Source organism: Salmo salar, chromosome 27 (genome assembly GCF_965601325.2).
Source record: "Salmo salar chromosome 27, fSalSal1, whole genome shotgun sequence".
Classification (NCBI taxonomy): Eukaryota; Metazoa; Chordata; class Actinopteri; order Salmoniformes; family Salmonidae; genus Salmo; species Salmo salar.
This window is the reverse complement of record NC_138317.1, coordinates 6,316,260-6,332,672: the sequence shown is the minus strand read 5'-3', so window position 1 is coordinate 6,332,672 and position 16,413 is coordinate 6,316,260. Positions and strand designations below refer to the sequence as shown.

The window sequence follows — 16,413 nt, the reverse complement described above, 5'->3', positions numbered from 1 at the left end:
TAACTCATAGGACATCTCATGAGATATTTTTATGGGACACCTTTTCGGTAACACACAGTGCCTTCAGAAAGTATTCATATCCCTTGACTTAATCCACATTTTTTTCTCACCCATCTACACACAATACCCCATAATGACAAAGTGAAAATGTATTGAAAATAAAATACAGAAATATCTTATTTACATACGTTTTCTTACCCCTGAGTTAATACGTGTTAAAATCCCCTTTGGTAACGATTACAGCTGGGAGTCTTTCTGGGTAAATATCTAAGAGCTTTGCACAACTGGATTGTACAATATTTGCCTATTATTCTTTTCAAAATTCTTCAAATTGGTTGTTGATCATTCCTAGACAACCATTTTCAAGTCTTGCCATAGATTTTAATGCAGATTTAAGTCAAAACTGTAATTCGGCCACTCAGGAACATTCACTGTCTTCTTGGTAAGCAACTCCAGTGTAGATTTGGCCTTGAGTTTTAGGTAATTGTCCTCTGAAAGGTGAATTCATCTCCCAGTGTTTGGTGGAAAGCAAATTGAACCAGGTTTTTCTCTAGGACTTTGCCTGTGCCTCGCTCCATTCCATTTATTTTTCATCCTGAAAAACTCCTGTCCTTAACGATTACAAGCATACCCAAAACATGATGCAGTCACCACTCTGCTTGAAAATATGTAGAGTGGTACTCAGTTATGTGTTCTATTGGATTTGGCCCAAACAAAACACTTTGTATTCAGGACAAAAGTGAATTTGCAAACAGGATGCATGATTTGGAATATTTGTATCCTCTATAGGCTACCTTCTCTTCACTCTGTCAATTAGGTTAGTATTGTGGAGTAAGTGTAAGTGTGGGGTACAAAGATGAGGTAGTCACTAAAAAAATCATGTTAAACACTATCATTGCACACAGAGTGAGTCCATCAACTTATTAAGCACATTTTTACTCCTGAACTTATTTAGGCTTGCCATAACAAAGGGGTTGAATAATTGACTCAAGAAATTTCAGCTTTTCATTTTTTATGAATTTGTTAAAATGTCGACATTTGACATTATGGGGTATTGTGTGTAGGCCAGTGAACAAAATATCAATGTAATCAATTTTAAATTCAGGCAGTAACACAACAAAATGTGGAAAAAGTCAAGAAGGTATGAATACTTTTTGAAGGCACTATATTGCAGCATCAGCCCCACAGGTGATGTTACACATTCCAACACACCCTTTTCTCTTTCCAGTTGTGTCGTGAGTCTCCAAGTGTCTGTGACTGATGAAGTAGGCTAATCGCCATGCCGATCACTCATCTGTTGCTGTCTGTTTACATTGCCACCTTCCTGATCGGGGTACCTGCCAACATCCTAGCATTCTGCACCTTTTGCCAAAAGGTGCGCCGCAAACCTGCCCCCATCGACATCCTGCTACTCAACCTGACCATCTCCGACCTCATCTTTCTCGCTTTCCTGCCCTTCAAGATAAAGGAGGCTGTTGATGACATGAACTGGAACCTCCCCTTCTTCTTGTGTCCAGTCACTGGTTTCCTGTTCTACTCCACCATCTACAACAGCACCCTCCTCCTGACCGGGGTGAGTGTGGAGCGCTACCTTGGTGTAGCCTTCCCTATCAGATACGCCCTGTGTCACAGGCCACGCTATGCTGTGGTGGCCAGCATCATATGTTGGGTGGTGTCATCACTGAACCTTAGCGTTGTGTACATTGTGCCCTGCTCCCAATGGATATATAGCAATGGGACCATTATAGACGATCCCCCGACAACGTGCTACCTGAACTTCACCCAAGACCAGCTCAGCATCCTTCTCCCAGTGCGTCTGGAGCTATTCCTGGTCCTCTTCTGCGTCCCCTTCCTGGTCTGCACCTTCTGCTATGTCAACTTCATCCGTATCCTGTCTCGGCTGCCCAACATTGGGCGGCGGCGGCGCCTGCGGGCCATTGGGCTGGCACTGGGCACCCTGTTGGTGTTTGCCCTCTGCTTTGGGCCCTACAACGTATCCCACGTGGTGGGGTTCGTCCGGAAAGACAGCGAGAGTTGGAGGGATGTAGCGTTGCTCTCCAGTACCCTCAACGCCTGCCTGGACCCCATCATCTTCTACTTCTCCTCGGTGGCTGTCAGGAGCATGCTCAGTCACTGCTTCAGGAGCTTCGTGGCTACACTACACATTTTAAAGTGTGAGAGGGGTCAAGTCTGATAGGGGTCAGCCTCCAAGACTGATAAATACAGAAAAACATTCCCCCTTGAGTGTTTATGTTCCAATTAGTCATGCATGGAGATTTATGTATGTTCAGTGCAATTATGTGTATTATATGTATTAGGTATATTCTGTTATGTTATGTAACTGTTGGCAAAGATCATTTAATTCCTACCTATGATAAATTACGTTCCCTAAAGGTGTGCCACAATTATAGTATAACCATTACCCACACCTCCACAAACCATATTTATATTTAATTTAAAAAATCATGAATAAATCGATCACCCGTATTGTTTATATTACAGTACATGTGCTCTAACCAGTAGGTTACATCCAATAAAAAATATACTTGTTTTATGGGGCTTGGAATAAATAAATTAGAACCAGAAGCTATAAGAGCACAGAGGTGGGTGTGAAAGATGTCCAATTTTGAGTTCATTTTGTGTAACAAGCGTGTAAGGCAGGATGTGCAAACATGGGGAGATTATACAGCACTGAGTCACAGCGTCTCATGCTCGTCTTTCCGTTGCTAGGAACTGTAAACAAATCGACAACCGCTCTCCTTGTGCCGGTCTTGATAAATACAGATAACTGCTCTTTATAGTGTCCTGTGAACTAGTTATGTTTGTTATTAGTTTACAAATTGTACACTCAGTAACATTATAGATTCAATGGGATTGAATTCAGAGGGAAATAAATGAGTGCCTTGTTTGACAAGGCAGATTGACAATTAGGGCTGACCCCATTTAGTCGACTGGTCAGTTGTTTGGTTGATAGGCTGTTGTTCGACGGAGATTTTTTTAGTTGAGTGCTCAAACATTTTTTTTTATGCCACACGAGACACCCGCCTGTTTCGTGCCTGTCTCAGTGGACTAATCCATTGCGGAGGCCGCAGGGATGGTACAGTCCATCACTCTAAGACATATATGTGCTACAGTGGAGGCTTGTGGGAGGAGCTATAGGAGGACAGGCTCATTGTAGTGGCCAGAATGGAAAAAATGGAACAGAGTCAAAAATGTGGTTTCCATATGTTTGTGTTTGATACCGTTCCATTTATTCCATTCCAGCCATTACAATGAGCCTGACCTCCTATAGCTCTTCCCACCAGCCTCCACTGATGTGCTACTGAAATTGTACATGGTAATATTATGTATGAACAATGCTGCAACACTAACAGCCCTATTGGCAATACAAGACAAATCAGCTACAAGCTCCAAATTACACAGCAACTACACTGAATATACCAAACACTAGGAACACCTTCCTAGTATTGAGTTGCAACCCCCCACCCCCCTCAGAACAGCCTCAATTCATCACGGCATGGACTACAAGGTGTCAAAAGTGTTCCACAGGGATGCAGGCCCATGTTGACGCAAATGCTTCTCACAGTTGTGTCAAGTTGGCTGGATGTCCTTTGGGTGGTGGACCATTCTTCCAATTCTTCTTTAACCAGTGTCCTCCCCTTCATCTACAGTGATTGAAGTGGATTTAACAAGTGACATCAAGTCAAGGCTCTGGCTGTGCCACTCAAGTACATTCAGAGACTTGTCCCGAAGCCCCTCCTGCGTTGTTTTGGCTGTGTGCTTAGGGTCGTTGTCCTGTTGGAAGGTAAACCTTCGCCCCAGTCTGAGGTCCTGAGTGCTCTGGAGCAGGTTCTCATCAAGGATCTCTCTGTACTTTGCTCTGTTCATCTTCCCCTCGATCCTGACTAGTCTCCCAGTCCCTGCTGCTGAAAAACATCCACACAGCATGATGCTGCCACCACACTTCACCGTGCCTGGTTTCCTCCAGACGTGACGCTTGGCATTAAGGCCAAATAGTTCAATCTTGGTTTAATCAGACCAGAGAATCTTGTATCTCATGTTCTGAGTGTCCTTTAGGTGCCTTTTGGCAAATTCCAAGTGGGCTTTCGTGTGCGTTTTACTGAGGAGTGTCTTCTGTCTGGCCACTAAAGGCCTGATTGGTGGAATGCTGCAGAGATGTTTGTCTTTCTGGAAGGTTCTCCCATCTCCACAAAGGAACTCTGGAGCTCTGTCAGAGTGACCATTGGGTTCTTGGTCACCTCCCTGACCAAGGCCCTTCTCCCCCGATTGCTCAGTTTGGCAGGGTGGCCAGCTCTATTTAAAAATGATGGAGGCCACTGTGTTCTTGGGGACCTTCAATGCTGCAGACATTTTTTGGTATCCTTCCCCAGATATGTGCCTCGACACAATCCTGTCTCGGAGCTCTATGGACAATTCCTTTGACCTCATGGCTTGGTTTTTGCTCTGACAACTGTGGGACCTTATATAGACAGGTGTGCCTGCCTTAATCATGTCCAATCAATTGAATTTACCACAGGTGGACTCCAAGTTGTAGAAACATCTCATGGATGATCAATGGAAACAGGATGCACCGGAGTTCAATTTCGATTCTCATAGCAAAGGGTCTGAATACTTATGTAAATAATTACTTTTACATTTTTTATAAATTAGCACAAAATAAACCCTTTTTTATTATGGGGCATTGTGTGTAAATTGAAGAGGGCAATTTTTTATTTAATCCATTTTAGAATAAGGTTGTAACGTAACAAAATGTGGAAAAAGGGAAGGGGTCTGAATACTTTCCGAATGCACTGTATACGTGTGCACCTGTTGTTTGAGTAGCCGGTTGTCCGCCTGAACTCTCAACATCTCTTTGAAGTGGTCCTGCAGTCGCTGGTTATTCTGTCTCAGCTCCCAGAAGTAGTCACACACTTTCGACAAGATCCCTCCTTTCTTCTAGAGAGAAAAGGTTGCACATGACTTATATTGTAAGAAAACATGATTTCGCACAATCTGACATTGTGGGTGAGTTTCTCGGACACAGATTAAGCCTACATCTGGACTAAAAACCTATTTCATTGGAGTGTTTCGATTGAGCGTGCTTTCTAGTCCAGGACTAGGCTTAATTTGTGTCCAGGAAACTATCCCATAAAGTCTGTAAATGTCTTAAATGATATAATTGACCACACTCACTGCTCCAGTCTTAGTACTGTCCATGTTGCAGTCTAGGATGATCTTTGAGAAAGTGATGATCCGGTTGTTGATCTTGTCTCTTCTCCGCCTCTCCACTGCAAATACAAGAATCCCATAGCTTAGTTGTTAAAGCTACAGTGGTTCTTCCTGTAAAAGTTGCGTCATACTGCAGCACACCTTGCGGGCTGCCGAAGAATTCTAAGGCACGTTATTTAATTGTCAGCCATTGTTGCCATTAATGCTAGTTAGTGCTAGTTTGAACACCAGAGGGCATCTTTGAGAAGCATTTGTCAGTCTTCAATATTGGCTGTACTAGAGAATTTAAACGTTTTTTTTGTAAGAACATAGTATATGGGATTGATTTTAAGAAATGTAGCTTAATTAATTTGATTAATATTATGGTGTTTCTATTCCAAGAAAAACGTAACCCTCAGGGTTTCCGTTAGGAAATTATGGCGCTGAATAACGTGACCTTTATTTAATTAGGCAAGTCAGTTAAGAACAAATTCTTATTTACAATGACCGCCTACACCGGCCAAACCCGGGCCAATTGTGCGCCGCCCTATGGGACTCCCAATCACAGCCGGTTGTGATACAGCCAACCTAACTAAGAAATACATTTGACGAAACAATTCTCCCCCTACCCTCCTTCTTGGCAAGAGTCTATTGTCCTGCTAATAGCCCATAATGGCACTGTACAACGTGACCAATCTGGAGTAGGCTACAGTAGTACAGTAAGAGCAAAATAATCCTAACATTTCCACACCCTAATTGTAGTCTAACCGATACCCAACCGGTGATTCAGTGAAAATAAAAATCTCAGATATTTATCAAGACCAGTCCCCATGCTTGTCTCAGAGCAGCGCTGTCTTGACCTCTGAATGCTGTCTTTTCCCCCTTCCACTTGCCTCTCCCATTCATTTTGAAAGAGTATTTTCCAGTAAGCATAATCAGTGCTCTAACTCCCCCTTGTGCTGGTCTGGAGCAGTGACGCAGTGACGAAGGGTACCGTACTAAACCACAAATGACCTCTAAATCCCGCAGCATAATCTCAAAACTTTTAGTTGAGCAACCACTGTACAGCATGAGCCATACTCCCATTCGGAGGCTAGTCAATACCACTTACACAAGATAATCAAAATCATTTTGGAAATGACATGAAAACATTTAGTAAGGCTCCTCCTTTTTCTCTCTATGCCCATAGTAAGTCTGAACTTTTACTTTTAAGTCTCCATTTGCCAGATAAATTATCTTTTACTTTCATTGTGTTGTGCTCTTCTTATCCCTAGGTGCCCGTGAGCCATCCATCTTCCTGCATAGAGAGAGTAAGACAAATAAATGGTCAAACTTAATGTCACCATTACCCACTGTAAAACCTACGCTCATAAAAACAAACAAATTGACAGTGTATTCAAATACATTGTCCACAAATCCAAATTAGAATGATAAACAAATTGACTATAGTACTTTTGCATTTAGAATTTGCCTTTATTTCTCGTACTGCATTTAAGACACCATTTATTTTACATGGCAAAACTTTACATTTGTGCACAACAGTTGGAACAATCTACTTGAAGACATTGGTCATACTTTATTTGGATAGTCCAGATAGTGTGTTGATAGTATGACCATCTGTTGATAAGCAACTGCTTGAGAAGGTAAGGGTTAAGTTTAGGGTTAGGATAAGGGTAAGGGTTAGTTGAAATGTTACTGATAGTCCATCTGTAGATGATCTACAGACTATTCAAATAAAGGTGTTACCGAGACGTTTCCTTGCCACATTGAAGAGGACTCCTTCGGTCATCCAATAACCCAAATCTAAATATACCATACATCACGTTCACCTGACAGGGACACTAAGTTGTATGATTCATCACGACTAGTGGATTAACCACACGTCTGTCTAACAAAGATGGGAGGGGGGCAGTTTTAGGGGATGCAAGCAAACATGGTCCTCACCAATTTGAACTGCCATGCTGTAGAGTCTACTTTTCACCAAGGTCTCTGGGGATGGCAGGTAAGTGGGACAGTTTTAGTTTTCTCCCATTTTAAAAATAAATTATGTCATGATACACACAATCACAAACCAATCATGCCAAAATTGGAGGGTAAATACAGATGGGATAATTTCCTGAAGGTTTAGCTAGGGAAAGTATATATATATATATATATTTTTTTCAAATTCAGTTTTTAACCCTGTCTCCTAAGGGACCTTAGATCTAATCAGTTTTGACCTAGTATTTGGGTGTGGCAGTATTTAGTCTGTAAATAGTTAGCATGTGAAGGTTAACGTGTGTAAAATACTGTAGTTCAGTGCCTCCACCTAATAAGTCATGTACCCCTAAAGACATGTATTTACTTACTAGTAAGATGCCCACACATTGAAAAGAAACAAATGGATATCCCTTCATTCAGGACTATCCGTAATCATGGTAGCATCCACATTAATGTAGAAGTGTTTAAAATCCTATTATATTCTTGTTAACAATAAAAGTGACTCCACAATGACACAATACATTATTCACCATTAATTTCTATTGGACACAGGTCATTTTGATCATAGTCTAGCGGCTACGGGAAAAATTTGAAATATTTGTGGCTAGAGCCATCACAGATTTAGTCCATTACACCCATGGCATAATGTTAAGATGTCATGTAATTTCCTTATTTGTGATTTATTGGTATGATAGATTCATCCTTATCACCTTTACCTTTTATGTTATGCAACTTGCTTATAAAGCCCCACAATGGACTTGTCATAATACCCATAAAACCTAGCGGTGAAATGGTTTTTCCACCATTCATTTTTCCCATATGGGATTTTAGAAACACTTAAATAAGGGATGTGTTTTGATAACTGTGTAAATCTCTTTCGGACATAGTGAGTTTTATCAATATATTTGGCTCTATTTACTCTCATATTCGAAAATGCTAATTAGCATCAAAGTAGACATCATGCAAGACTACAAATTCCTGCACGTCATCTTCAGCTGACACCTTTGCAAATAGGTATTGTGTAAATTTGCATCTTGCCCAAGGCAGTTCACAAAATTGTAAATTTAAGGAAATAGAGCCAATTTATTGATTACTAAATGTTGTTCACATTAAATAGTTAATCCAGTTATTCTTACCTTTGCCTCGATTCGGCAGTCTCATCCAGATCATCATGGCATTTGAATTTCTATATGATAGCCACATTAGTAGCTAATTGGCATTGCATTTTTTTGGGGGGGGGGGGGTAAATACAGGAAAATATATTGAATAAAAGTCACCTTGGTTGATATTTACACGGTTATCAAAACGTCACGGTAGGGGAAGCCTAAAATCCCCTATGGGAAAAATGAATGGTGGAAAAACTATTGGAACCATTTAGGGCTGACCCCATTTAGTTGACTGGTCAATAGGCTGTTAAGTCAACCAATATTTTTTTTATTGAGCAGTCTAAACCTATACAGTACCAGTCAAAAGTTTGGACACAGCTACTCATTCAAGGGTTTTTCTTTATTTTTACTATTTCATACATTGAATAATAGTGAAGACATCAAAACTATAAAATAACACACATGAAATCATGTAGTAACCAAAAAGTGTTAAACAAATCAACAGATGTTATATTTGAGATTCTTCGAAGTAGCCACCCTTTGCTTTGACAGCTTTGCACACTCTTGGCATTCCCTCAACCAGCTTCATCAGTTAGTCACCTGAAATGCATTTAAATTCACTGGTGTGCCTTGTTAAAAGTTAATTTGTGGAATTTCTTTCCTTCTTAATGCGTTTGAGCCAATCAGCTATGTTGTGAAGATAGTCCTAGGGCCTCCCACTCCTCTTTCTATTCTGGTTAGAGCCAGTTTACGCTGTTCTGTGAAGGGAGTAGATCACAGCGTTGTACGAGATCTTCAGTTTCTTGGCAATTTCTTGCATGGAATAGCCTTCAATTCTCAGAACAAGAATAGACTGACGAGTTTCAGAAGAAAGTTCTGTTTCTGGCCATTTTGAGCCTGTAATCGAACCCACAAATGCTGATGCTCCAGATACTCAACTAGTCTAAAGAAGGCCAGTTGTATTGCTTCTTTAAATCAGGACAACAGTTTTCAGCTGTGCTAACATAATTGCAAAAGGGTTTTCTAATGATCAATTATCCTTTTAAAAGGATAAAACTTGTATTATCTAACACAACATGCCATTGGAACACAGGAGTGATGGTTGCTGATAATGGGCCTCTGTACGCCTATGTAGATATTCCATATTTAAAAAAATCTGCCGTTTCCAGGTACAATATTTACAACATTAAAAATGTCTACACAGTATTTCTGATCTATCTGATGTTATTTTAAATGGACAAAAAAGGTGCTTTTCTTTCAAAAACAAGGACATTTCTAAGTGAGCCCAAACTTTGAACGGTAGTGTCCATATTTATGGCACAAGATGCCTGTCTCAGTGGACTAATCCATTGTGGAGGCCGCAGGGATCACCAGTAGTACATTTATTGTTAATTCCCATACTTTCTATATCTGCAATGTTTGTTTGGTTGCGGTAATTTCTGTTAATGCATTCAATATATTATTATTAGTCTTTTACTGTTCTCATTGTCGGAGTGGACACGTATGTGGACCGCACAACCTAGGCTACACTTGTGAGGAAAAGTTTTGGTTTATTTCATTCCATTTAGGAGTAGTACATTTATTAACTGGAGTTTGTTTGTAGCACTCATGTCAATGTTGAGTAAGGACGCGCACCTGATTATAAATAGAATTAGGCCTAGGCTACCTGGCCTGCGTGCAAATATAGGCTATAAAATGTGCCCATTTGGGGATCTGATAGTACTTCTGATCGTCTTAACTCAGCACCACTTTGGAACTTCTCTAAGTATTTTTTTCTTCATCTCAAACAGGAAGTAAACAAAGTCTGTTTTTACATCCATTGAGAAAGACAAAAATTCCTCAACGTAGCCTATTTGAAAAATCTTTCCAGGTCTCTTTCTATAACCACTCACCGTGAAAGGAGAAAAAAAAAGTAATGCTCTTGTCATGACTCTCTCTCCTTGGTGAGGATCAAAAGGACCCATCAGCTAGGTAAATGTTTGAGGATTTTAGTTTTATAATGAGATAATGTTTTTTCATGTCTGTTGCACACTAACTAAGCCACGCCCCTAATGAGTTCATGTCAACTCGATGCAACCGCCTTTCAGGCCAGAGTGCTTCAAAGGACTCGCTGAGAATTTAAATACAGACCATTGAACGTGAGGACATGGTCCACATGTTGAAATGGTTAAAACTACAAGACCAGAAAATGGTAAGACCCTCTGAAATTCTCGACGAGTGACAAAGGTGAAGACTAGACCAAACATTCACAGTCTGCAGCTGGTGTGTAAAGTAGTCTAGGACAATTGACCAAAGACGGGAGGGAAGAACAGTTCCCTCTCACCACCGTGAGGTACACCTGAAGGATCCATTCTAAAAACACTCCAGAACAAATGAAGTCTTCAACTGAGAAGGACATTGTGACTTCTTTGTGGACAACCAGAGACTTACATCGAACTACTCCCCATAGACGGACCAAGTGGTTTCAACAGAGAGACGACAGAGAAAGACATCTACGTGTAAATATATGTTGCATTTCTAATCCGAATGAGCGGTTGTTAGGGTGCTAAATATGCATATTTAGGGTGAGCGTAGTTTCCAAATGTATGTACGATAAGTCCACTCTCTTTGTCTCTCTTTATCTTTCCCCACCCCCTTTCCATTGTGTAACAAGCCGTCATATCGGGTTAGTCCACTAGGGACTGTTTTCATTGCATTATGTTAGTAATCAATAACCTCTACTGTGTGTGTGTGTTTTTATTTTGTGTGATTATTTAGTTAGTAAATAAATAATTAAGCCAATTTGTGTATCGCTGATTCATCACTTAGGTAAGTGTTTGTGCAGATTTACCAAGTCAACAATGTTCAGAATGAGACTAAGGTCATAACTAATAATTGACTGTTACTGTTGTAAGAGATATTTATATTATCTTTAGAGCTTAAGTCGGGGGAGAGTAACTCGTTAAAGAACTACCATGGTGCCCCAAATTCCTAATGAGTTAATTGTTACATGATTAATCGAGTAATAATTCAATGTAGCAGGTAATTATTCGATAAATAGCAGTCATCACATTAATGATAGTAACGTCACAACACTCTGATCCGGTGGAAACTTCATAAAATAGGCCTATCTGATTACTTCTTATCCCTTGCGCAAATAGCCAACAGCTATGTCTGTCTGGAGCTCGCTGGACCGGGAAAATCTGAGGGCCCAGAATATTTTATACATTTTATACAATGTTGGAAGTTTGCTGGTGCAAATTCAGGCCAGACCCAAGTTAATTGTTGATACAATGTTTAAGGTTTGTTGATAGAAAATATCCTGATAAAAATAAATATCCTATCTGCAGGCTGCAATGTTTTTATTTATTGGCTTTATGTAGGCTATTTCTACATAGTTGCCAATATAAATTACTTTTAGAATTTTGATTAACTACATAATGCTTTTGAAATAAAGACTTTATTATAAATGAAATGAAACTGTTCCATAAAAATGTGCATATAAAAAACATAACTAGATAAAATGGAAAATGTTGCCGACCCCTGGTGTAGGCTATTAGGAAACTTAACAGCAGGAGCAAAGGTCAGCAGCAGTGGGGGTAAGAGGGTTGGGACATTTAAAAAATATATATATATTCTGGTTAGGCTATCTTGATCTCTGGCTCCCTTGAGCCATTTGTGTGTAATAATTATTTAATCACAGTGTGCTTAAAGCATCAGACAAGTTCAGTAGCCTGCATATAGGTGATTTTATTAAAACACAAACTATATTGCTATATTGGGAAAAATACACGTTTTAAAATTTAAACCAAGCAATTGGTCGAAAGAACAGAAGACCCTAGGTTGACCAAGACTTTTTATATTTTTTATTGGGGACACCCCTAGAACCATTTCCCTGTTTGACCGCTAGGTTTTATGGGTATTATGACTCATACTGTGGTACTTTGTCTCATTTGTTGCAGAACCACACACAAATCCAACTTCTTAGTCTATTTTTCAGCGACCATATTGGAAATGACCGCCAGGGGGCTAATGGACAAAATCTGTGATGGCAATTTAGCCAAAATTACTTATTTAGACATGCCCTAGCTGTGTGTGAAATTTGGTGGCTCTATTACAAAGTCCAACAAATTTTTCCTTTAGCTGCTGGACTATGGTCAAAATTACCTCAATGTGGCCCCCATGAAAGTCTTTATGAAAGTTTATTTAGTGGGTATATAACAATGACTTTGTAATGTAATGTTATATTGTTTGGAATGATTTTACCCTAACAGGAAATCTGGATTGACTGATAGGCTTCCCAGACTGCCTGCAATATTTAAAATGTTCCTTAATGTATCTAGTATTAGTGTACCAAGTTTGATACTTGTATCCTAAAATGTAACAATTATTTAATCTCTCCGCTGGACTATAATTGACTGTGTACTGTACACTGATATAAGTAGCAAGAGTGCCCCCTGGTGTTGTTTGCGGAAGAAAATGTGGTATACTAGTCTGCTAAAGTTGATTGAGTAAAATGTATACTAACTTAATTTTGGGGTAATCAGACAATGCAACTTGCATGCATCAGCAGGTCAACACTAGACTTTCAACTTTCCCTCCAAAACATTGACAAATTGGTAACGCCCCCGTAATCCTTCAGTCTTAAACACTTAGTCTGCAGTCTTTTTTAAGGCAGAGATCAAGACAGTCTGTTCCGAAAAGCTTTCAATTATTATTATTATTATTATTATCATCAAACCCATAGTGGAATATTGCATAATGATATCAAAATGGAATCGTTGTAAAAAAGTAAATACATTATGCAAGCCTGGGCAAAATATAGCCAGTTTCATGTAATCAATAACGAAATATATTACTGAAAATGAATGAATATAGGTTGCGCTAATGTGTTGCAAAGGAAGATGGTGCCTAGGCTTGGGAAGTTATTACGAGCGGTCAGTATAGGACGCGTTTTCATACCTCTTAGAGCTGTCCAAAGTCTGTTCAAGCATATCCATGAAGGTTACAGTTTAAAATATGATATTCAGCGACACTGAAATGCGGAGGAGGTACTGATCACCCAGACAAACACACGAGTCATGTGATAAAGACAGTCCAGAGCACGTCAGGTACGGACCTGAGCTAAAATGGATAGCGCGAACTAGGAGGTGTTGAAGTCGCTTGTTCGAAAATGCGAGATTAGGGCTTCAGAATTTGACACTGTTGAAGGGTCTAACGATATTTGCCAGTCGGAGTTATACAGGGCCATTGGGAAGATATTTCCGTCATTAACTGGTTTATTTTGTGCCTTTTTATTTATTGTAATTTAATTTTTGTTGTTCCCTGGGCTATTGCACTCGTAGTGGTGTTACATGTAGCCATCCGCAAGGCTGCGGCAGTAGCCGTGTCGTTGTGGATTATACAATATTGAGTGGAGTGTATTCTAAACACGCGATGATTCTTGATTCTGCTGAAGTTGTGAAAGTGTTGTATCATAATTATTCTTGAACAAAAGGTTGTGAAGTGAAATCGACAGGCTAACTGTTGGGGGGGGGGGGGGGGGGGGTCGGTACCCTACGATAGCAAAAATATGTAGAATTGGCGGATATTAGTTTAACTGAGAAATGTGCCTTCAGCCTCATTGCAAAATGTGAACAATGGCATGAGATGAGCACATTGTTCTCTGACCCATGGCAAAAAGAGTAGAATTACAGACAATTAGCTTTAATACTGCAACATTTTCTCTTAGCCTCATGACAAAGTATGTAAAATAGTATTATAAAACTGCAAAAATTCAATAAATCAGGAAGTTAGCTGCCCCAACAAAAAATTGATTTTTTAAATATATATATACACACACACAGTGCATTTGAAAAGTATTCCATCCATTGACTTTTTCCACATTTTGTTACGTTACAGCCTTATTCTAAAATGGATTACATTTCTTATCAATCGACACATAATACCCAAAATGACAAAGCAAAAATAGTTTTTGGGATTTGTTTTGCTAATTCATGTTTTAAAAAATGCGTAAGTACAGACCCTTTACTCAGTACTTTGTTGACTCACCTTTGGCAGCAATTACAGCCTCTAGTCTTCTTGGGTATGACGCTACAAGCTTGGCACACCTGTATTTGGGGAGTTTCTCCCATCCTCTTGATTGACAAGAAATAAGGTAAAATCAAAGTTTATTTGTCACCTAATAGTCCGGGTAGCCATTTGATTACCTGTTCAGGAGTCTTATGGCTTGGGGGTAAAAGCTGTTGAGAAGCCTTTTGGTCATAGACTTTGCACTCTGGTACTGCTTGCCATGCAGTAGTAGAGAGAACAGTCTATGACTGGGGTGGGTGGGATCTTTGACAATTTCTAGGGCCTTCGTCTGACACTGCCTGTTGTAGAGGTCCTGGATGGCAGGCAGCTTAGCCCCGGTGATGTACTGGGCCTTCCTCACTACCCTCTGTAGTGCCTTGTGGTCGGAGGCTGAGCAGTTTCCGTACCAGGCAGTGATGCAACCAGTCAGGATGCTCTTGATGTTGCAGCTGTAAAACCTTTTGATGATCTGAGGACCCATGCCAAGTCTTTTTAGTTTCATGAGGGGGTATAGGCGGCTTTGTCTTGCCCTCTTTACGACTGTCTTGGTGTGTTTGGACCATTCTAGTTTGTTGGTGATGTGGACACCAAGGAACTTGAAGATCTCAACCTACTCCACTACAGCCCCGTCAATGAGAATGGGGGCGTGCTCGGTCCTCCTTTTCCTGTAGTCCACAATCATCTCCTTAGTCTTGGTTACGTTGAGGGATAGGTTATTATTCTGGCACCACGCGGCCAGGTCTCTGAGCTCCGCCCTATAGGCTGTCTCGTCGTTGTCAGTGATCAGGCCTACCACTGTTGTGTCGTCTGCAAACTTAATGATGGTGTTGGAGTTGTACCTGGCCACGCAGTCGTGGGTGAACAGGGAATACAGGAGGAGACTGAGCACGCACCACTGAGGGGCTCCAGTGTTGTGGATCAGCGTGACAGATGTGTTGCTACCTACCCTCACCACCTGGGGGCAGCCCGTCAGGAAGTCCAGGATCCAGTTGCAGAGGGAGGTGTTTAGTCCCAGGATCCTTAGTTTAGTGATGTGTTTTGAGGGTACTATGGTGTTGAACTCTGAGCTGTAGTCAATGAATAGCATTCTCACGTAGGTGTTCCTTTTGCTTGAAACATGTTGGTATAACAGACTCAATCAGGGACATGTTGAAAATGTCAGTGAAGACACCTGCCAGTTGGTCAGCACATGCCCGGTGCACACATCCTGGTAATCCGTCTGGCCCCGCGGCCTTGTGAATGTTGACCTGTTTAAAGGTCTTACTCACGTCGGCTACGGAGAGCGTGATCACACAATCGTCCGGAACAGCTGATGCTCTCATGCATGCCTCAGTGTTGCTTGCCACGAAGTGAGCATAGAAGTGATTTAGCTCGTCTGGTAGGCTCGGGTCACTGGGCAGCTCACGGCTGTGCTTCCCTTTGTAGTCTGTAATAGTTTGCATTACAGTATTGACGCTTTGCCTGTTTGATGGTTCGTCGGAGGGCACAGCAGGATTTCTTATAAGCTTCCGGGTTAGAGTCCCGCACCTTGAAAGCGGCAGTTTTACCCTTTAGCACTGTGCAAATGTTGCCTGTAATCCATGGCTTCTGGTTGGGGTATGTACGTACAGTCACTGTCGGGACGACGTCCTCGATGCACTTATTGATAAAGCCAGTGACTGATGTGGTGTACACCTCAATGCAATCGGAAGAATCCCGAAACATGTTCCAGTCTGTGATAGCAAAACAGTCCTGTAGTTTAGCATCTGTTTTATCTGACCACTTTTTTATAGACCGAGTCACTTGTGCTTCCTGCTTTAATTTTTGCTTGTAAGCAGGAATCAGGAGGATAGAGTTGTGGTCCGATTTACCAAATGGAGAGCGAGGGAGAGCTTTGTACGCGTCTCTGTGTGTGGAGTACACGTGATCTAGAATTTATTTCCCCCCTCTGGTTGCACATTTAACATGTTGATAGAAATGAGGTAGAATGGATTTAAGTTTCTCTGCGTTAAAGTCCCCGGCCATTAGGAGCGCCACCTCTGGGTGATCAGTTTCCTGTTTGCCTATTTCCTTATACTGCTGACTGAGT

The 16,413-nt window shown here is 40.8% G+C and overlaps 1 protein-coding gene across 1 annotated transcript; it reads left to right on the top strand.

Annotated features, from left to right (window-relative positions):
* Positions 1-1,237: 1,237 nt before the first annotated feature.
* Positions 1,238-3,111, top strand: LOC106588238 (free fatty acid receptor 2). The gene has a single exon (XM_014177056.3). The coding sequence runs from the start codon at positions 1,280-1,282 to the stop codon at positions 2,192-2,194; it is 915 nt and encodes a 304-aa protein (XP_014032531.2). The 5' UTR covers positions 1,238-1,279; the 3' UTR covers positions 2,195-3,111.
* Positions 3,112-16,413: the final 13,302 nt, after the last annotated feature.